The following is a 21,358-nucleotide window of genomic DNA, read 5'->3' as shown; positions in this document are numbered from 1 at the left end:
AATATTAAGCAAATTCAAATGCCATTCTTCCACTGCAACATACAGGCTAGTCCATAAATAAAATACAAGCAGTAGTTGGTAATTGCATATCAAAATACAGTTCATTTGACAAATACTAAATGCCAAAATGCAAACGCCCTCTATGGGTGCCTATGAGGTGACATACACAGCAGCTAGGTGTAAAGACACTTGTAGTTTATATTGTACGTATTTGTCTTTATTTGAAATTGTTGGTCAAATTGTTGCTGTATGTAAAGTTTTCACGGACTGTATTTTGTTTATTCCTCTGGCAGATAATACCGAAATGACGATAAACCACTTCTCTTGACTATACTGTAACTGTTTTTGTCCGCGAGTGGAAATTTTTTTTTTTTGCATGAACTTATGCAGTCACGCCTTTTCAAAACCAATTTCAGCATCTGACGCTAATGTTTTTCGTTCCACCATGCCATTTTTGAATAGTACTCATACTTTTGAGTCTTAAATATTTCACAAATGTAAAAATTTTATTATTTAGATGGTCATAAATCCAAACAATGAAGCGTAGGAAATCAAAAATGGATTGTACTAACATGAGATTTATTATCAAACTCAAGTTATTTTCAAACAGTGCATGCCACAACACACAAATTATGATTATTATAATCAGTTGTTTTTAACATGTCTTTTTCTTATCTGGAGATGATCCTGAACCTTCAAGATCCTCGGCAAAATAGGACGAAATCAGTTTGGAGTTTGAAATGGGAAACCATACTCCAGATACAAAAGTTGCATGGACTGTAAATACTATACATACTATGCTCCAAAGTTATGAAGAGCTAATCGGAACATGTCGTTGGTGCAGACCCATTTGTTATCTACATTCTTCAGCAAGAATACCTGCTGAAAGCCCATAACTTGGTCCTGATCAGCCTGTAAAAATATACAAAAACAATATTAAATGTTTTCAATGTTTTACAGTTCCACCCCAAACAAAAAAATTCGTCATCATTATTCAATTACCCCGTGTCGTTTTAATCCGTAAAAGCTTTGTTTGTCTTCGGAACACAACTTAAGATGCTTTGGATGAAAACCGGGGGGCCATTGACTGCTATACAATTGCTGCTGTCAGGGTCCAGAAAAGTGTGAAAGACGTCATCTGAATACTCCGTCTGCCATCAGTGGTTAAACTGTATAAAGCTACGCGAATACTTTTTTGTACAGAAATAAAAAAGCATAACATCACCATAGCAACATTTTGAACAGCATCTTATGAATTATGAACACACATTACGCACTCTGTTTTGAGTTAGACGCAAAGAAAAGATACGCTGTTTGTATAAATCAAAGCGTAAATACATGTAGCATGCAATACTTCTCTTTCCTTTGCATCTAACACAGAATACGTTGTGTGCATTCACAGAATGCTGTCTAAAACGGCTCTACGGTGATGTTACATGCTGATTAAATAAAGCTGTTATTTTTGCAAAAAGTATTCTCATAGCTTTATAATATTACGGTTGAAGCACTGATTGCAGACGGAGCCTTCAGACCACGTCTTTTATACTTCTCTAAAACTTGACAATTGTTTGGCAGTCAATGAGACGGTCACAAACCTCTCACTTTTCATCTTAAATTGTGTTCCGAAGACATGAGAGTAAGTCATTAATGACAACATTTTCATTGTGGGGTGGAGTAACCCTTTAAAAGGAACACACAAAACTTAATTTGCTGAAAATGCTCTCTCCCTTGGCCATCAAAGATGTCATGATGTTGTTTATTCATCAGAACATATGGGCAGAAATGTAACATTACTTCACTTGCTCACCAATGGATCTACAGCAATGAATGGGTGGTGTCAGAATGAGAGTCCAAAGCTGACAATAAATACCAAAACGGCAAAAATACCAGTCCATAATCAATAATAACTTTCCTCTTTGTGTGTCCCCTGTTGTCCTTTCACATCAAAACCTACTAACATATTTGTTTAGACCTGTTCCAGATCAGTGCTTGATCTCTACATAATTTAAATAATATTGTGGATAGAGGACTATTTTCAGCATTATGCGTCTTAATAATGGATTTGTTTCTACAGACATTAAGACATTAAATCGATGGACTGGGATCTTGTGGATTATTGTGATGTTTTTATCAGCTGTTTGGACTTCCATTCTGACGGCACCCATTCACTGCACAGAATCCACTGGTGAGCAGGTGGCGTCAGGTTAAATTTCCCCAAGTTTTAATGAAAAAATCAACTTATTTACGTTTTTATACGGCCTGAGGGTGAGAACGTTTTCATTTTTGCTAAAACTATTCCTTAAAGACACGCAACACGAAGCACAGATATACTTCTTTTAAATATAAACGACCAATAAAGATCAACTAAACCTACGTTTTGACAGCTGTCTAACGAAACAGAACTGTTTTAGTAAATGCAGTCTTACTTTAAGCTGGCCCATGACCATGCTCATGACACAGCTGTCTGGAGTGGGGTGATGGTCCTGAGCGGTGATGATGTGCTGAATGGTCTGAAAAGGAAGGCTCTGCAAAAAAAGGCACATTCTGTTAGAACGGAATCAGGAAGACAGTGTGTATATGACAGCGATGACAAGCGTAAAATAAGCCAACTTACACTTAATTTGGTCATGATTGCGTTCTTCCCTTGAAATCCCTCTCCTTCCCACGTCAAACAGGAAGCATCAGTCTAGAGGAGAAAAAAAAGTAATACAGTAATCAGATATATAGGCGTATAAAGAGGCGCATAATACGGGGCTCATAGTCGTCCGTACAATAACTTAATCCACTTACATACAGGTCGGCGAGCTTCACGCGGTCTGTATCAAACTGCTGATAATAGTGTTGCACGAACCCGCTGCCGATTTGCTCCCACATCGGTTTTTCTGCCATTGTTCCTCGCTGTACGAAAAGATCCCGTGCGAGTTCGACAAGAGAAAATTTCCACGTGTAGCCGAATCTGCAAACAAACACTAGAAATGAACTTTGTTTGATCACACAGTTGAACGAACGCGAACGGCTATATCGTTAAATACGTATTCGGAACAACGGCCCGTTTGAAACGTTTTTACTGTAAACATAATTTTTAAACTCACAAACGACCACCTCGATGTAATCGCAACGCTACCTGAGCTGAGTAACTTCGCGCCTTATTGGCCGGAACAAGAAGCAGCGAAGAAAAGGTTACCAGCAGATCTGAGATCAGCTTTTAGGAGAGTAGGCGAACTGGATTCAGAAACCGGACGATTTCTTCTGTCCGTATGAGTGCGATGTTTTTATAACAATTATATGCGTATGAATACACACAGATAAAAGATAAACGTTCATTCACAATTAAAAGAACAACACTTTACAGTTTGAGACGTTATTTTAAGTCATGCAAACAAAAGTATATTAATAAAACCAAAAATCCGATTTGATTTCACTTCATAGTAATATAAAATTAATGATGTTATAGACATAAAAAAGCAAATAGATTTACGTATTAAATTAAATGGTCTGGCGTCAGACTTCATTAGACCATTTTCTTTTCAAACCAAACTGGAGCAAAAATGCAAAATAAACATTCGAACGTGGCGTGTATCATTATTATTAAATGTTCTATTAATTATTGTACATATGTCTATTCAATATTTCACCCACACTATTTAATGTCTACAATTTAATCCCTTCATTCTTTTCTTCACGAAGCTGCTTATTTCTTTCGCACGAGCACAGCTACACAGGCAAGCATTCGATTTCATAGAGTATTTCATTTTTATCCTCTATAATTTTAATGTACATTTATACATTTTATTTTCAGAGCAATATAATATGCAATTTTGATAAGTGTTGTATTATATATTTATCACGTGAAATGTGCGCCTTATATTGTGTTTTGATGTCACACATTGTAACGACAGCAAATTAATAAACCATAATGTAAAACTTTTTATAAAATAGCAGACGCATACAATATTTGCTGGTGCGATCGGGGAGGACTTTTAAAAGACTTTTATCATGCCAACATTTCTAAATTCGCTTGTTTAGGTCTCTGAGATCGCCTGTCTGTCCATGATTTCATGCAGACGGCTCAGCCGTGTAAAAACATTTTTCTAAAACATGTTTATTTTTGTTGTATATTTCATAGTCGTCTTGAAAAATTAAACAACAAATAAACATAGCTGACAATATATCTTCCCGGAAAATAAGTATCAGGCACAAAACGGACACCTGTGAATTAGCAACTATGAATGCCAGTAGGTTACGTGTTTTGCGGATGTAATTTGCCGTAGAAGTTAAATGCATAATCATGTCTGGGTCTCAAGGAGTCATTGCTTTGTGTGAAAATACCACAGAAGTGTTTCTGGATGTTTCTAAATTGCTCATTACATACGCGGACAATATCCTTAGGTAAGTGGCTTGTTGCGGAGACGTTCCCGAATGCCGGGTGGAATGTTGCTACGCCTGGTTTTTTGGAAATGACAGACTCTTGTATGAGGATGTGTTGTTCATCAGACAGCAGACTAAACCAAATTACTTTTTCTGCATTAATCATGCTGCACGACCTTTGTATGATATATATTGTTTCTACCCAGGGATGCAAAATACTTGATTACTGTACTTAAGTATTATTTGAGGGGGTTTTTAGTTTATTCAAGTGCAACTTAAACTACTTTTACTTGACTACACTTTTACTCCTTGCAATTTTATTTCAACTTAAAAAAGTACATTCCATTTCTGTTTTATCTTATGCACATTAAATAAGGTAAGCGTACGCATCAAGCACACACACATTTCTACTTCAGTTAGGACTTTCATCAGATAAAAGCCTGGGTCCAACAGTTCACCATCAAATCTGAACAAGCATCATGAGGTAGCAAAGTTGTGTTTCCCCCTAAAAAGATCATCCAGTATTGTTTCTGTTTTGATAGAGCCGTTAGCTGTGTAATATATTGACTGCACACGATTGAATTATTTTTGGATGCCCCATACTTATGTTAATGAATGAATGAATGAATGTTAATCAAAGAAAGATTTATATCTTAGTTTGTGTTCATCTGATAAACGAAAATTGTTTAATTGTCATTGCTGCGCTAGATATGTGTTTGACCTGTGCTGTTGCATTTTTTTTGGTTTCTCCCTTTAATCAAACTTCTGTATGTCTGTCAGAAAAAAAAGTATGTCTACTTTTTAATACTTGAGTACAAAGTTTTTCAAATTTTTTTGTAGAAACCCAAATGAGGATAAATACAGATCAATCAGAATTGGAAATCCAACATTTTCAACCAAGCTCCTACCAGTCAAAGGAGCCATTGAATGTCTCTTTGAGATGGGATTTGAGGAGGTTGGTGCCTTTTGATATGACCAAGTACACACTCACAATCACACATTTTGATAGATAGATAGATAGATAGATAGATACCTTTATGGCTTAGAAACATCATAACATGTCAGATTTGCTTTTTGTATGTGTCCACGTTAGGCTGAAACCCACCTAGTGTTTCCTAAATCTGCATCTGTGGAGAGGCTGAGGCAGGTGCGGGAGTCAATTGCTGCTGAAAGGGACCAGAGACTTGGTACGAGTAAAGCCGCGTCCAACCAACAAAGTCATCCTCCACCACCAGCAGGGCCCTCTGCTTCTTCTTCCTCGGCCATCTCCACACCTGCACCTGCACCACCACCAGCTGCTCTGCCATTCACTGTGAGGGTTTTTTTTCTTTTCTTTTTTGGTTTCCTTCTGTACTTCATGTCATTCTATTTTTTTCTTGTTTTAATGTATATTAGTTGAGCAGTGGGACATTTCAGAAGACTGTGCAGTCAAACTTCCAGCATGTGTTGATATACGAGAGCCCCGAGTTGCAGCAGAAGGCCCTGAGCTGCATACCTCATGAACTGCTCCGATCCAGAGCTAAAGAACGCTTGAAACAAGCCAAGGACGTGGAACCAGGTTAGCGGGACCTCATATCATTTTACATCAGTTTGAACATGTAATATATGTACATAATAGAATATATTTTTAAGAAAATGTTTGTGTTGTGTTCCAGCTTGTAATCTAGATGAGGAGGACATGTTAGTTTTAGAGCTGTTGCAGTGGTTCAAAGGAGACTTCTTTACTTGGGTGGACAATCTGCCATGTAGCCGATGTGGAGGTCCGACCCAGCCTTCTGGACCCCTCTCCCCCTCAGATGATGACCTACGCTGGAATGCAGGCCGCGTGGAGAACCACTTCTGTCACACCTGCCAGCTCTCCACTAGATTCCCAAGGTACATCAGCTTTATTCGTCACTATAAGATAGTTGCGCTGTTGATGCTTTACGCATTTTGAAAGATCACGAACCTGTGTGGAACTTTATATGATTTTATTCTGCATTACCCATGTCGAATTAAAAAATAGAAACAAGCAGTTCATTCAAAAATGCTGTCATAATTTACTCACGCTTGTGTCACTGCACACCTGTATGACCTTCCTGTCTTAGGTTTTGGATAAAATGACGCACGACAGTAATCCACGTGACTCTAAAAGAGCAATGATATTCATGTTAGTTACAAACTGACCTTTTTTACTTTCCCAGGTACAATAACCCAGAGAAGCTTCTGGAGACCAGAAGAGGGCGTTGTGGGGAATGGGCCAACTGTTTCACTCTGCTCTGCCGAGCTTTATGCCTTGAGGCCAGATACATCTGGGATAGCACGGGTACAAATCTTACAGCACTTCTGTACCACGGTGATATGATTCCCGAGCAGAAACACTCAGTTTTGGCCTGCTTTCAGATCACGTGTGGACGGAGGTGTATTCTCAGTCGCAGTGTCGCTGGCTGCACTGTGACCCTTGTGAAAACGCGTGCGATAAACCCCTCCTGTATGAAATCGGCTGGGGGAAGAAACTCTCCTACATCCTGGCGTTCTCTAAGGACCAGGTTGTGGATGTGACATGGAGGTACTCCTGTAAACACCCAGAGGTCCTTTCCAGACGCACACACATTCAGGAGACGAGGCTGCTGCAGACGCTTAACGGCCTCAACGCTACGGTACGTTTCTCGTTTCCGTGCGCCTCATTTCACTGTTGACTCGCATAAATGAATCTGACTGTCATTTCCATTTCCTGCAGAGGCAGCAGGCTCTAGGAGCAGAGAGGAAGCAGCAGCTGTTGCAAAGACTGCTGGTGGAGCTGGTCGAGTTCATTTCTCCAAAGACTCCTACATCTGGAGAGCTGGGGGGTCGCATCTCAGGATCTCTGGCTTGGAGGGTGGCCCGAGGGGAGTCTGGGGCAAGTGACACTAAAGGGGTGAGATGCTTTTCTGTAGGACTCATTTTTACTGATTATGCCATTGAAGGAAGATAAATATCACTCCAATGCAATAATTAATAAAAATTTGTTTGTGTGTATTAACTCCCCTTTTATGTGTGTTTTCTCCCAGGAAGAACAGGAATGCGTCTTTATTCCGTCAGAATCTGAAAAGCAAAAGAAGTTGTTCCATATTTCTTATAATGTGACCAAAAACTGTTACTTCAGAGTGAGCAATGGCCAAGAGACTATCCCAGGATGGCAGAGAGGTGCTTGGAGGACAGAAAATATGTTCAGGAAAGAAGAGAATGACTGGCATATGGTTAGTTTCTTTTAACTTTTCTTATGTAACTAATATTAGTAATACATTTAGGTTTTTTTGTGCAATTTCTACTTATTGTTTTAATTAATGGTCTATTTAATGCTAATGTTTATTATTTAGTTTTTTATAATACTGTTAAATCCAAGAATCATTTGTTGAACAGCACAATAAAAAAGGTAATATTGTGGAATATTATCACAATTATTGCTATTTTTATTATTATTATTTATTGCTGTGATGACAAAGCAGAGTTTTCAGCAGTCGTTACTCATCTTAATGTTTTTGTGGAAAACATGGCACTTTTTTTCATTATTCTTTAATGAATAGAATGCTCAAAGGAACCTTATTTTTGTAACATTATAAATACCGTTACTGTCACTTAACCCATAATGAAAGTAATTTGTCTTTGCTGAATAAAGGTATTAAAATATTACTGACCATAAAGATTTGAAAGGTTGTGCATATGCCATTAAATGAATCATACCAGCATCGGTGCATTTCTACTTGTAGACCTTAATAGCCATTTTCCCCTAAATGTATTAATTTGGGTTTAAATGCAGTACTTACAGCTCTGATTCTGTGATTGTAGGTGTATTTGGCACGAACGGAGGGTTCTTCCTTCGGTAGGATAAGCTGGAAAATGAACTTCGCTCCAGTAGGGATGAAGATAAAGTCCACTTCGGTCCGAGCCTTCAGCCAGACCTTCCATTCAGGCAGCGTGCGTTGGAGTTTACGCTCCGCCGAGACCACCATAGAGTTCCCCGGAGGTATGAGTCTCAGCGTTTGATGCATCAGCTGAATCACTGCTCTCTGCGCTTCAAGAGCTCATTTCTGAAATGGGTTTTTAAACGTAACGTGATTGCCAGTAATTAAGCTTGATTATAATATTAGTAATCGGTTTGTTTTCACAGATGGTGAACTGCACTCCTCTTCAAGTCTGTCCGGAGGCAAAGAGCTGATTGTGGAGGCGGAGCTCTCAGGAGGAGAGGGTGAAGTGTCATGGCAACACGCTCAGCTCTTCAGACAGAGTATAAAAGACACAGAGAAAGTTTTATTTGAAATCTTGGTTGAAATGGAAGAGTCTTGATAAGAGATTAGCATGTTTACGTCTCTTGCAAGTACACATGTGAAACGCTGAGGAAATGTTTCAGCAAAAGTAAGTTTTTACTTTCCTTTTAGACGCAACCCTGCAATCAACGGTGTTGTTTTAAAGCCCGGCATCAAGTCTCATCTGCATGTCTTTTTACTGTATGCTATTTTTATCTGGCTGTTGTTTCTTTTCTTTTTTTTGCCAGAAATACATTTTACTGTAAATTACTCTGGCTAGCCGGCTGGAAAATTGAACTATTTTATTGTAACGTCTAAGTAATGTGATTTTTAGATATAACCAAAGTTGGACATGTAAAATCTGTCATTTCGTTGAGTTTAAAACTGACTTTGCATTTTTTTTTTTTTTCTGTTCATAAGTGTAATGATATGTCCTTTTAACCATACATTAAATTATTTAATTCTTCAGTCGTGCTTACACTTTTTGCTACACTATAGTTGAACTACTTCAATGGAAACATATAAAAATAAAATATAAAAAAAAATGTACTCCTCAAATGGTGAGAAAGTGAAATAATACTTCTACAAATCTGTCCTGAGGAAGAAAACCTATCTACATCTTGGCCTGAGGTTGAGTATGTTTTCATTTATATGCATTACATAACAGACGCGGTTTTCTACTCACTTGATTTCATCTAGAAGCACAGTTTGTGAAGTTACGTAAGCCCGCTGTAATGAAAAATCTATTTTCTCAAACAATTATAAATAATGCAATTATAACATGCAAAAAAAAAATAACACTCTTTGGTAATGAAAATAGCAGGATCACAGAGCTAAGTGTTGTAGTAGTAACACATAACATTCAATCAGTAAGGTATAGTATTGTTTGAAAAGACAAACACAGAAACGCTGGATTTGAAATTATTTTATTATCTTGTAAAGATCGTGAAGAGACAGAACACGAGCACAGCTATGTAGGAAACGGGGATCCTGGATGAGCAAATAAGCTTTATTTACTTGGATTTAGTTTTGGAAACACTGAGAGCATTGTGCTACTTGGTGAAATGCTAGACTAGATCAGCAAATTCTGCACAAATCCAGGAACTCCAGTCTTTTGACTCATTTTCAATAAAAACAAACAGACGTATGCATTTTCGGTTTAATAACACACCTAGATTGGTCGGCAAACAAAAATGGCATTAAAATAAATGAGAAAACGTATATAAACGTGTAACAACTCAAGAAATTAATGATTGTGATTTTTACTTTACTTCAACAATTTCTGTATCTAAAAAAAGTGCAGGAACAAAAAAATAAAAATAATAACTGTGCAGTTTGTGCAATGTTACCCTCTACTAAAACGGTCTTAACAAAAAACGTAGACATTTCTTTCACATTAGTTGCTCTAAATATTCAATCATTCTATAAAATATGCTATGTCTTTAAAAGCAAAGGTACAAAGACCTTAAAATAGCTTTATCCCCCATTCCCCCAAATGTAGTACAAAGCCCATCTCTTAATTATTTAAAAGTACAAATACTTTAGAAAACAACAATAGTGCGAGTCATTGCACGTGTCACCTTTACATACAAAGGCTGTACGTTTTTTTATTAGAAGCACGGCCATAAAGATGAAGCATATTAAGACTGTTTTTCTCGCTGCACAGGGAATGCTCTGATAAAGACCGCAAATGTGCAAGTTTCTGATTAGGAATCTTCATCATATCAATACTAGCATTTATCACAATTTCTTTAGGTTTAATAATAAATAAGTGCTGTTTGAAGGTACGACATTAGGTAATTAGAGTCATTTTTCTTGGCTGAGTTGTAGGCCACATCCTTCGCTACTATATAAAATATACAGTTTTTTTTTTTTTTTTTTTTCATAAAATTGTATCTATATAAACAGATTTTTACTATTATATACACACACTAGCAAGAACACATGCACACCGAAAGCATCCAGCCTTACATACCGTAAAATTGTTCCGCAGTTTTGGCAGAAGGAATTTTTTTTTAAGACGGGGAAAAAGACATTTTCACACATGGCAGTCATGCGTATATTCACACGCGCCAAATACTTATAGAAACGGTTCACCCAAAAATGTTAATTTCCTGAAACTGTAAAAACCCTCAGGCCAACCACAATGTCGATTTGTTTCTTGCTCATCACAGCAGATTGAGAAATTTACATTACATTACTTGTTCGCCAATGGATCCTCTGAAGTGAATGGGTGCCGTCAGTCTAATAAAAACATCACAATAAACCACAGAAATCTATCAGTTAATGCCTAGTGATGCTTTAATAAAGGATTTGCTTCTAACACGCAGCTTTTTGATATATGAGATGTTCGACTGGAATCATGTGGATAACGCAATGCTTTTAACAGATATTATGACTCCCATGCCGGCGGTACCCATTCACTGCCGAGGACCCATTGGTGAGCAAATGATACAAGGCTAAATTTCTCCAAATCTTTACAGACTACAAACAAACCTCGAGGCCTGGGGTTAACTAAGCTTTCGGCAAATTAAAAAGTTTGGGTGAACTATTCCATTAAATGTCTTCATTTAAAAAAAAAAAACCTTTCTTTTGATGCAAAAACAATGGGGAGTTACATATATGATAAATGTGGAGGAAAAGAGGTAGAAAGGGAAACGGACCACCTGTGTCCCCTAGCTCGATTATTTATCGATGAGGCCCGCCTCTTTGATCTTGGTGTAGAAGAATTTCTCTAGTAGGTTGGCACATTTGTAGTACTCGCTTTCAGGAGGGTTGTACTCTCTGCAGTTAGTGAAGATCCTCTGCATGTCGGCCATGAACAGCTTCCGTGTGGTATAGTACCGACTCTTCAGGCGCTCACTCATTGTCTTCAAGTCTACAATGCAGAATATAACAGTCAGGCATTACGTACTCAAAAGTAAAGCCTAAGGTGCACTGTAAGAGATCTCTGCGTACCCATAGGGAAGCGGATGACTTGGTAATAACCAGGTGCTTCGTTCTTCTTTACAGGCTCCATGAAGGGCCATGCATTCTGGTGCGACTGAGGAGTATGATACGTATTCCTCATCAGTCGTTTTAAAGTTTGATTTTCATGAATGATTAAAACACGTAAGCAACGCAGATATACATTACCTTGACCTGCTGTAAGATGTTCTTTAAGGTGCTGTACAACTGGTCTGGATCCTTCAGCTCTTTGCTGTGAAAAAGAATACAAAGTGAAACAAACCACGTGTTTTATGTGAGGTTTGTTTAGCTGCGACTCACAGACACACACTCACCTCTTCCCCAAAGGCTTCCAGCCAGTCTCACCTGCCCAAAGACAAATAAACAGTAAACTTCAAATTCAATTTATTATTGATTTAAATATATTATTTACCATGGAATAAATATTAAATAAAACTCATGTTTATTCAGTACTGTTCCAAAGTTTGGGGCAAGTTTTTTTTGTTTTGAAAGAAATTCATATTTTATTTAGCAAAGAACGCAGAAAATACATCAAAAGTGACAGTAAATTTTAGATTTCTATTTTTTATTTTTTAATCTATTCGTCGAAGCATCCTGGCGTCACTGAAAAAATGTATGTTATGATTTTAACATTGAAAATGCTGAGAAATGTTTGTTAAGCAGAAAATCGGCATATTAGTATCATTTCTAAAGGATCAGGTGACACTGAAGACTTGAGTAATGATGCTGAACATTCAGCTTTTCCATTATAGGATTAAACACTGTAAAATTGGTGCTGTCAAACAATTAATTAAACAATTAATCACATTCAATACAAATGTTTTTGTTTAAATAAAATGTGTGTGTTTACCGTGTATATGTATTAATAATGGAACACGTTTATTTAAAATGCTAACAATCATCATTAAAATGGTATTATTGTTGTTATTAATTAAAGAATGACACAAAATACAAAGTTATTATTAATATTATTATTATACATTTTATAAATTATTATACATCTTTTATTAGCTAAAACTACATAAAAGTGAGACATACGGATTCCTGGAATACTCTCAATGGCAATCTGGCGAACTCCCTCCTTGAAACAGGACAGGCCAGGGTAGACTTTCCGAATCTGTGCTTGCTTGCGCTCTATAAGCTTCTTAATGATCTGAGAGAGAGAGAGGGTGAGATAGAAATAGAAAAAGCTTTAGGCAATAACAAAATGATGCATTTTAACATGCTTTGTAACCTCTTTGACGCACCTCAGATCTCATGCTCTCTCTCTCTCACACACACACACACACACACACAGACCTCTTTCTGTTTCTTGATGATGACAGAGAACTCAGTGTAAGGGATGCAGGGGTTCAGTTCACAGCCCATGAGTGTGGCCCCCTCATAGTCTTTAATGTAGCCCACATACTTTGACTTCGGCACTTTAATGTCCTTAGAGAATCCCTGACATTAAGCAAGAGAAACAAAGTAAGAATAGGGACAAATACTTAAAGCGATAGTGCCAAAAATGACATCCGTTTTCATTTCATTTCAAACAAAAGAAGACGTTAAGCAGAACATGCACTTTTCGTCATTTTTGGAGCATGGCAATATAATTAATAATCCACTTCAGTTGTGTTTTGTGTCATGAGTCTAATAAAGCACTGACCTGTTTTTTGAAGTAGCCGATGGCATATTCATCCGCGTAGGTGAGAAAGTTTAGAATTTCATGCTTTATGTGATACTCCTTCAGATGGTTCATGAGGTGAGTCCCATAACCCTTACATAACAATCAAATGAGAAAAGACAGTGAGAAAGAAAAATAGCAAATAATCATGGGAATCGTCGATTTTGTTGAGACAACATACCTTGACTTGTTCATTGGAAGTGACAGCACAGAAGACAATCTCAGTGAAGCCCTGAGTTGGAAACATCCGGAAACAGATTCCCCCAATAACACGGCCATCTTTTATTAGAGACAGAGTCTTGTGCTTCCTGTATAGAGGAATTGTTTTATCACAAGGTTAACATTAACCAGATTAAACAATTAAATTACACTTAAACTCTAATTGACACTTAAAGCTTACCCATAAATGGGTAAATTTACTCACTCATGTTTTTCCAAACCTGTATGAGTTTCTTTCATCTTCAAAACAGAGAAGCGACTTTCATATAGCGGTGTGTGATAATGACAAAAAAAAAAAATTTCCTGGAGTTTTAATAAGATAATTTAATAAGACTAATTTTTGTTATTGCGCTGGTATTTTAGCAGGTCTAAGACTGCTGCTCTTATATTCTTATTCTGTGCAGTGGTTAGTTTGCAGGAGTAATAAAAAAAAATCACTTTTTTAATAAGTTTAAATTTATTTTTTTTGTTGTTGCTTTTATTTGCATTTTTTAGGTATATATTACAATTTTTTAGGTATATATTAGGTATATATTTAAGTACAATTTTTTGTAACCTAGTTAAATGTAATCATCATCTTTTGTCTGAAAGCCTTACGATTAATTAATCAATGTAAATATTAAGACACTATAGGGCTGTTACCAGTAAAATTAAATCAGTATGAGCAAAATTTGAAATGATTTTGGGCAAGTCATTGAGTCACACAATACTGTACATTGTGGACAAATCATAATGTTTATAAAAAATATCTGTGTTATGAAAAACCCCTCTTTGTGATGTCATACAGCCATTTTAGGTCATAACTTTTATAAATAATATCTCTTTGGTTTAGAAACTTTAGTCTTCACCTCTTCAGGGATCTTATCTCTGCTCTAACAACATGTAACACTCCAATGAGCAAGGAAAATTTGAAATCGCATCACATGACCCCTTTAATAACTGCAAAAATTGCAGTGAAACCCTGAAATGACATACTTTACATGTGCTCAAGCAGTATTGTAAGCTTTATCTAATCAGTATACGTGCACTCTCGGGGTGTGTTTTTGTTTGGTCTTTTCAATACACATATATCGTTTAAACAACAATTACAATATTATTGCAAACAATATATATATGTACTGCGCACACACTTATTCATAGTATTATCTACCTACTGTGGCAGTCAGTGGCTACCAGTAACCGTTCGGTTACTTCAAAATATCTGCTTTTATGTTGAACAGAAGAAAGAAACTCGTACAGGTTTGAAAGAACATGAGGGTGACTAACAGAACAGATAAAATAACTGCCAGTTTTTAAAGCGTCAATCCTCTGCCGTAGGCCTGTTACTATAGCTAAGGTAAATTCACACGACACAGACAGACGCCAACAAACATGTTTGTTGGATCGTTGTGTGTTACCCCTGCTGGCCTCTGCTGCTGTTCGAGTTTGTTTTCACCTGACTGAACACGTTCTGTGAGTATTTGTTAGTGTATGTTGAGGCAAAATTCTAAATCCAATGGCCTACTTGTTTGCTGGCGTCTGTCTCTGCCAAATGGCCTTGAAGTGCATTAAAATGGTTGACGGCAGCAAACGTACGGGTCAAAGACGAGGCGTGTGATGTATTCTTTTGGCATGCGGGGCAGCTGATGTGAGAAGACGTTCTGCAGGCCGACGAGCCACATGAGGATCTTCTTATTGGGCTTCTGGTTGAGGGAGTTCCCAATGACGTGGAACTCGATGACGCCACGCCTCTCCTCCAATCGAGCAGCTTCATCACGTGCAGAATGAGCAGAGAGAAGACTGGTCTGAGAGAAAGACAGAATAAACGACGAGTCTACCATCTATGAGATAAAAAAATAAATGATAATATGTTTACCTCTGGTCCCAGCATGGCTGTGGGGTCTGTAATGGTAGACATGACTTCATTAATTAATTCCATAGGAATGTCGCCAACCACACGGGGTCGTTTGTTGTCCTCGTGAGACAACGGCTCGGAAGACTTTCGCTTTTCTCCACCTACACATGTGCATAGAATCAAATCCATTGAACCCTCTAATCTGATTCAATAAGGTTTAACAGCTCTCACACATCAGCTATCTACGCACACACATTTTTTGAATATTCTACATTATCATAAAAAAGAGAGTTTATTACGTTTAGATTAAACGGGTAAAGTGTATTTAAATTGTCATTAAAGATTAACAGTGATAACGAAATAATTGAAATGACTGAAATAATGAAATCCTTTTTCTTTGGGAGTTTAATTATTAACTAATATTAAATAATGAAGCCTTAATGTAAAGTGTTACGGAGTAATACGTTTTTCTAAAAATAAATAGCCTATTAGGACTAAATAATAACGTTTTTGACACCGGTGAACACCACAGCAAATCTTTCAATTATTTATTATTCCGGGATAATTCAAAATTCAGAATAATTTTTAAGAAATAATTATTTGCTGTATTTTGAAATGCCCACGATAACAATACAGTGCATATTCATTATCACGATGTACAGCGTTATCATTTCGATTCATCATCAAGACTACATAAACGGCAAAGGTACTGAATAAAATGTCGTATAGAAGTTGATACCTGGATTGGGCTCCAAAGCGGATGCTGTTTTCCGGGCCGGACTTACACTGCCTCCTCCGACCAGCTCCACCGGGGCGGGACTACTGCTGTAGTACAGGGGGCGGGTCACGGGCGGAGCACTGATCACTGGACCAATCAGAGAGGAGAAAAGTCTATTTACATAGCCACGCGACACATGCAACTGAATAATATTACTTCTAACATAGCTAATTACCTGTGGGAATCTGTCCACCTGATAATCGAACCATGAAGTCTTCACTCCAGATGGGCGAATTATGACTATAAACCTCTTCTTCCAGCATAGATAAAAACCTGCACACAACATACACACATTTACGTACACACATATATTGGACACGTTATTTGTGGAGATTTCTGTCTGTGTGGTTGCATGCTTACTTGGGGAAATGTGTAAGAATGAGTGTGCGTTTCTCAGGTGGCAGTTTGTCTTTCTCCTGCCGGGCCTGTTCCAGCAGCTGTTTCCTCATTACAGTGAACACAGATCGCAGAAAAGTGCGGCCAAAAATCTGTGTGGCCTCATACCGAGGGAGACTGTCACAGAACTGGGGCACATTACAATAACACAGCCACCTGTAACGCCATTACACAAGAAGGGCAGAAATATGTATTGAATGGAGGGACAGACTTATGGCCTTATTTTATTAGAATGGCATGCACTGTATAAACGTCCTAATGTTGTAAAAAACATTTTATGTCATTTTTGTCCCTTGAAACTATTTTCAAAGCGGTATTTTGTCAGTTGAACCATCTGTACAATCCATTTAACACACAGTACTTCTAATCCTTACGGCCTCGCTTTTATTCCAGACAAAAATTAAATATGGCGCAACCCTGACTAAGGTTGATAACAAAGACTTTGCTAAATCACTATGTTATATATTTGCATAATACTCGCCTACTGGCTACTTTGGCCCGCCCACAAAGAATCGTTGGTGATTTCGCTATGTTAAGACAAAAGATTTGCTGCAAAGGCAAAAAACATTGGACTTTTAATAAAGAAGCCACTAATTACTATAGATTTAATGGTAACACTTTACAATAAGGTTCATTAGCTACTATTAGATAACTACATTAGTCAATATGAACTAATACTTCAAAAGCATTTAATAATCTTAGTTAACGTTAATTTCAGCATTTACTAATGCATTAGTAATTCACAAGTTGTGTTTGTAAGCATTAGTTAATGCACTGTGAATTAACCTTAACTAACAATGACTGTATTTTTATTAACTAACATTAGCAAAGATTAATAAATGTGTTGATCATTGTTTGCTCGTGTTAGTTAATACATTAACTAATGCTAAAAAATGAAACTTTATTGTGTTAGCGATCTAATATTGTCCATAGAAAAATCTATACTTTTTTTCTAGCAGGCCCCAAAAATAAATTCTGACTTGTAAATGTGCTTAGTTTAGGAAATTAAACAAGGCCAGTGGTTATTTCATATTATCTTTAAACAACAATAAGGTGCAAATGAGGTACATTTTTGCTTCTCTATGGAAAACCAGACACTCGGGTGCCCTTAAACTCAAGCAGTCACCTGGTGTAATTGACTTTATAACCCGCCACATCGTCATCGGGTGCTCTTTGCCTCCTTTGTGAAGGCGTCTCCAGCTGCCAGTAGTTGATCTGGTTGAGGAACATCTTTGCAAGCTCTACAATGGTTTGCCTCTCTTTTGATGGTAGGTGGCTAAACTTGTACTGCACAAAGTTGTTCACGCCCTGTAGCAACAACAACACATGAAAACATGTATGTGTGACAGCAGCCACGAGGATGTCAGGAATGTGTAGGCTCGTTCGGTGTCTCTCTGCTTCGTACATCGCAGGAAAAGTACACTGCTTACATATAAATCGAGAAAACAACGTCAAAAGAATAAAGCCACTATTGGCCTTATAGGGGATGTTTGAATGTGATGTGAAGAAAAAGTTATTATTAACAATTACAGACTGAAGGGTTTAATAAATGTTGAAGAATGCATACTGACCGTACATTATTCATTACCTATGGAGATTACAGCCTTGAAATTTAAGCTGCTACCTGTTCAATGCTTGGTTTTTCAAAAGGTGGGCTTTCCAGAGCTTCTACAACAGGCCTTCCCATCTGCAGGATGCATTTCCGTAGCAGCTAAGACATTTTCAAAAAAAACACAGGTAGGTAAGATTGACAAATCACAGCAGACAGATTAAATATAAATGTAATAACATGTTAATAACAATATAAAATATAAATGTTAATAACAGAATATAAATGTTTATTAATATATGCTACTTTTAAGACATTTCTGGTCAGTTTTTCAGCAACTTAAAGATGCATTAAATGCATCAAAAGTGACAGTAAACACATTTGTAATGTTACAAAAGCTGTCTGAAATCAATATACCATAATAAGGTGGTTTTGGATATATCAATGTTTTTGTCTCGTTACATGACTTGTATTACACAAACACAATAGTTATCACTATTCAATTTAGTGAGCAATATTTTCATTCAAAAAAGTCACACGAAACCACCACTTCACAATGTGCAACTCACTTTGAAGAGAGAAAAGTAAACTTGTTTAGTGTCAGGGTCCTCTTCTTTATGGACGCATGTGTACAAGTACTCCACATCCAGCACTATTCCAAGCAGTCTGTTCATCTCCTCCTCAGGCACATTCTCCAGGTGTGTCACATGATCACCTGGCCAGTAACACAAAAGAATCATACTGTGACATTGTAAGAAGCCTTGCCATTGACATAAACTGACATGAAACATAAACAGTACAATATAAAACTGCTGACTAAGTCATTGATTTCAAATATTTTTGTGGCAAAAAAAAATACAAAATATTAAAATATGTAGTTTAATTTGTTTGAGTGAATATCACTTAACAACCCTGACTCATAGTAGGGCTTTCTCAAAAGGTTTATGTATTATAATAACGCTTAAACATTAATTTCTCTACGGATAAAAAGAATGGGACTTCATCTTCCTGTCATTACAGTCATTACCGAGGGCGTGGCTGCAGCTTCTGCAGGGCTCCATTAAGTTAACAGCAATTGGCTGCTCAGCCCTGGGCGGGGTTGGAGGGGGCGGAGTTGGAGGCGGGTTTTGACTTTTCCAGCCATTACACTTACAAGCTCCTTCAGCCTGTATGAAAAAGGAAAAGATCAGTCAACAAAATAAGACAGTAAAATGATAACTTTAGGAACACGTTCATACACTAAATTTAATAAAGCACTGCAAAGTAACCAACAGACTTCTATATGCATTATTCGTTACTATTAATACATCAAAAAGTCCACAGGAAATTCCTAGTTTCCAGGTACCTCGCTTAATATATACCGTGAAGGGCTCCAGAAAATACATGACATACTAGAAACATACTCAAGTTTGAAAGTGATGCCCACTATTGTTGAGTGCAACTTTAAAAATTAAAATGAAGAGACACAACCTTGTTGCTGAAACAAAAAAACCAAAACCAAAACCAAAATATAATGAAAATAAATAGTCAAAACCAAAGCTATAACGAGATAGAACAGAGATTTTTTGGTTCTTTAATAAATAATTTTATGTTTTGTAGGTTTCATTCATTTAATTAAGTATTTACCGATTTCTTTAAATATTTTAACATTTGAGGGCCTCCATATGCTTCATGTGCCTGATCTGACAACAATGAGCCGACCCCGCCCCCGGTGACAAACCACGCCCCTTCAGCAGCTGTCATCCTGTCAAAACAAAGACGCCGCTCTCTCCTCTTGAGTAATCAACTTCAGATTGTGTCTCCCGTTTCGCCAGAAGTCTCGCACCAAAGCACCATCAAACTTTAGTCGGACTCGGCAAAATACAATTTCAAAATCTGCATTCATTGTTAACGGGAAAAATAAATTGACAACCCGCCAAGAGTGCCCGATGTTCACGTCATCTTGCCCACTACGGGCAAACAGAGCGGTATTATCTCTGCAGATCACGGAAATGATGAGTTAATTACTATATTTTTGTTGTGCATTAATTGAAGTGGCTAAAGCACGAAAATAAAACACATTCGCAGTTTAAAAGCATGGAAGACAAAGCGATGTATTTTTGTGCTGCGCTTGCAAATTCAAGAGTGGGTAAAGTAAGGTAACAGCTAGTTTCGGCTATCGGCTAAACAGACACAAGCGGGTCTTTCCTTTGCACGGTAGACGTAAACAATGTTTTTACATCTCTAACGTACCTTGCACGAGGAATATACGCCGAGTTTCTCCAGTTTCTTCGGACGCGGGGAGGAGCGGAGCTGCGCCTTCTTGACGGCGATACGTGCAGAACCGACAGCAGCGCCCGAACACTCGGTTCCACCGACTCCTGGCGCAGCCGCAGCCGAGCCCGCTGCACCCACTGCCGGGGAGCCCTGAGGAATCCCCGCGCTCTCCGACATCGAGCCTGCTTCCGCGCTCCGACTCGAATCCTCGAAGTCCGCCAGCTGTATTCGCTCTCTCTACCCCTCAACAGCGGGATCAGACATGGCGTTCATCCCTGCTTTTTTTATTTGACATTGTAAATCCGCCTCGTCTCCGCTAGGGGAGGCACAGATGAATACCCCGTTATGATTCGGAGGATACAAATATGCCATGTTTCTAAAGGAGCCTTTCAAGGTCAAATACATTACAAGCGTCAGGCGTGGTTTATGGAAACGTTATTAATTCTAAAACGACTTGCTCGAAACTTACTTTTCCGACAGTTCTGCTAATAGCTGGCCTAGCATCCTGACCATGCAATTTTAACTAGTCTGAAAGCTGCCCTGCTAAAAAGTCCCCAAAACTTGTCTAAAATCAGCTCGACCGGGCCTGGAAGTCAGCTTAGGCTGGTTTAAGGTATTTTTATCAGCATATATCTAAATGTAATGACATGCTTTTGAGACAATGTCATGTCTTTAGTAAACATACTTTAGTCCTGCAGACCCCTCCAAAAGTTATAGGAAGAGGTTAAACGGCAGCTTAATGCTTAGGGGCTTAAATACAACAAATTATTTAAACTAAAAAAAATTAAATGTAAACACTAGATAAAAAAAACAAAAAAACATTTTGCAACTGAAATAAGTTTAAGTGCATGTACTAAAATTGCTGATATTTTACACATAAATGTGAAAGTTAAACCAAACTGTGTGTGTGTGGGTGTTTGTAATATAATAATAATAATTAATAAATTCATAACACAAAAACGGTGTGATTTAAATACTGATCACCTGTATAAAACAGGTAACCATAAAACAGACAGGTCTGACTGTAAGAGGGAACCAGTTTGTAAAATGAAGCTTATCT

At 37.6% G+C, this 21,358-nt stretch overlaps 3 protein-coding genes across 4 annotated transcripts; 1 reads left to right on the top strand and 2 right to left on the bottom strand.

The window, feature by feature from the left end:
• Window positions 1-485: 485 nt before the first annotated feature.
• nutf2l (nuclear transport factor 2, like) lies at window positions 486-3,236 on the bottom strand. Of its 2 annotated transcripts, none has more exons than XM_043217233.1 (5): window positions 3,125-3,236; window positions 2,791-2,956; window positions 2,615-2,686; window positions 2,427-2,525; window positions 486-912 (listed from the first exon to the last, which is right to left on the bottom strand). In XM_043217233.1, exons 2-5 carry the CDS (start codon window positions 2,887-2,889, stop codon window positions 796-798), a joined length of 387 nt encoding a protein of 128 aa, XP_043073168.1. In that variant the 5' UTR covers window positions 2,890-2,956; window positions 3,125-3,236; the 3' UTR covers window positions 486-795. The 2 variants fall into 2 exon arrangements, with proteins under 2 accessions (XP_043073168.1, XP_043073167.1); XM_043217232.1 differs by having other exon boundaries at window positions 3,093-3,214.
• Window positions 3,237-4,202: 966 nt separating this feature from the next.
• Window positions 4,203-9,101, top strand: ngly1 (N-glycanase 1). Its single transcript, XM_043217134.1, has 11 exons — window positions 4,203-4,389; window positions 5,209-5,323; window positions 5,462-5,680; window positions 5,764-5,926; window positions 6,024-6,243; window positions 6,552-6,673; window positions 6,751-7,007; window positions 7,088-7,264; window positions 7,398-7,586; window positions 8,176-8,353; window positions 8,498-9,101. The coding sequence occupies exons 1-11, from the start codon at window positions 4,289-4,291 to the stop codon at window positions 8,671-8,673; spliced, it is 1,917 nt and encodes a 638-aa protein (XP_043073069.1). The 5' UTR covers window positions 4,203-4,288; the 3' UTR covers window positions 8,674-9,101.
• Window positions 9,102-9,543: 442 nt separating this feature from the next.
• On the bottom strand, window positions 9,544-20,642 carry kat2b (K(lysine) acetyltransferase 2B). Its single transcript, XM_043217503.1, has 18 exons — window positions 20,275-20,642; window positions 19,070-19,208; window positions 18,612-18,757; window positions 18,118-18,204; window positions 17,620-17,801; window positions 16,458-16,649; window positions 16,273-16,370; window positions 16,059-16,184; window positions 15,341-15,480; window positions 15,061-15,269; window positions 13,448-13,574; window positions 13,249-13,359; window positions 12,900-13,043; window positions 12,639-12,753; window positions 11,915-11,945; window positions 11,769-11,832; window positions 11,592-11,676; window positions 9,544-11,511 (listed from the first exon to the last, which is right to left on the bottom strand). The coding sequence occupies exons 1-18, from the start codon at window positions 20,473-20,475 to the stop codon at window positions 11,318-11,320; spliced, it is 2,391 nt and encodes a 796-aa protein (XP_043073438.1). The 5' UTR covers window positions 20,476-20,642; the 3' UTR covers window positions 9,544-11,317.
• Between the last annotated feature and the right edge of the window lie 716 nt (window positions 20,643-21,358).

This window comes from Puntigrus tetrazona, chromosome 19 (assembly GCF_018831695.1).
Source record: "Puntigrus tetrazona isolate hp1 chromosome 19, ASM1883169v1, whole genome shotgun sequence".
Taxonomy (NCBI): domain Eukaryota; kingdom Metazoa; phylum Chordata; class Actinopteri; order Cypriniformes; family Cyprinidae; genus Puntigrus; species Puntigrus tetrazona.
The sequence above is the reverse complement of the archived record's forward strand: the minus strand, read 5'-3'. Positions and strand labels throughout refer to the sequence as shown.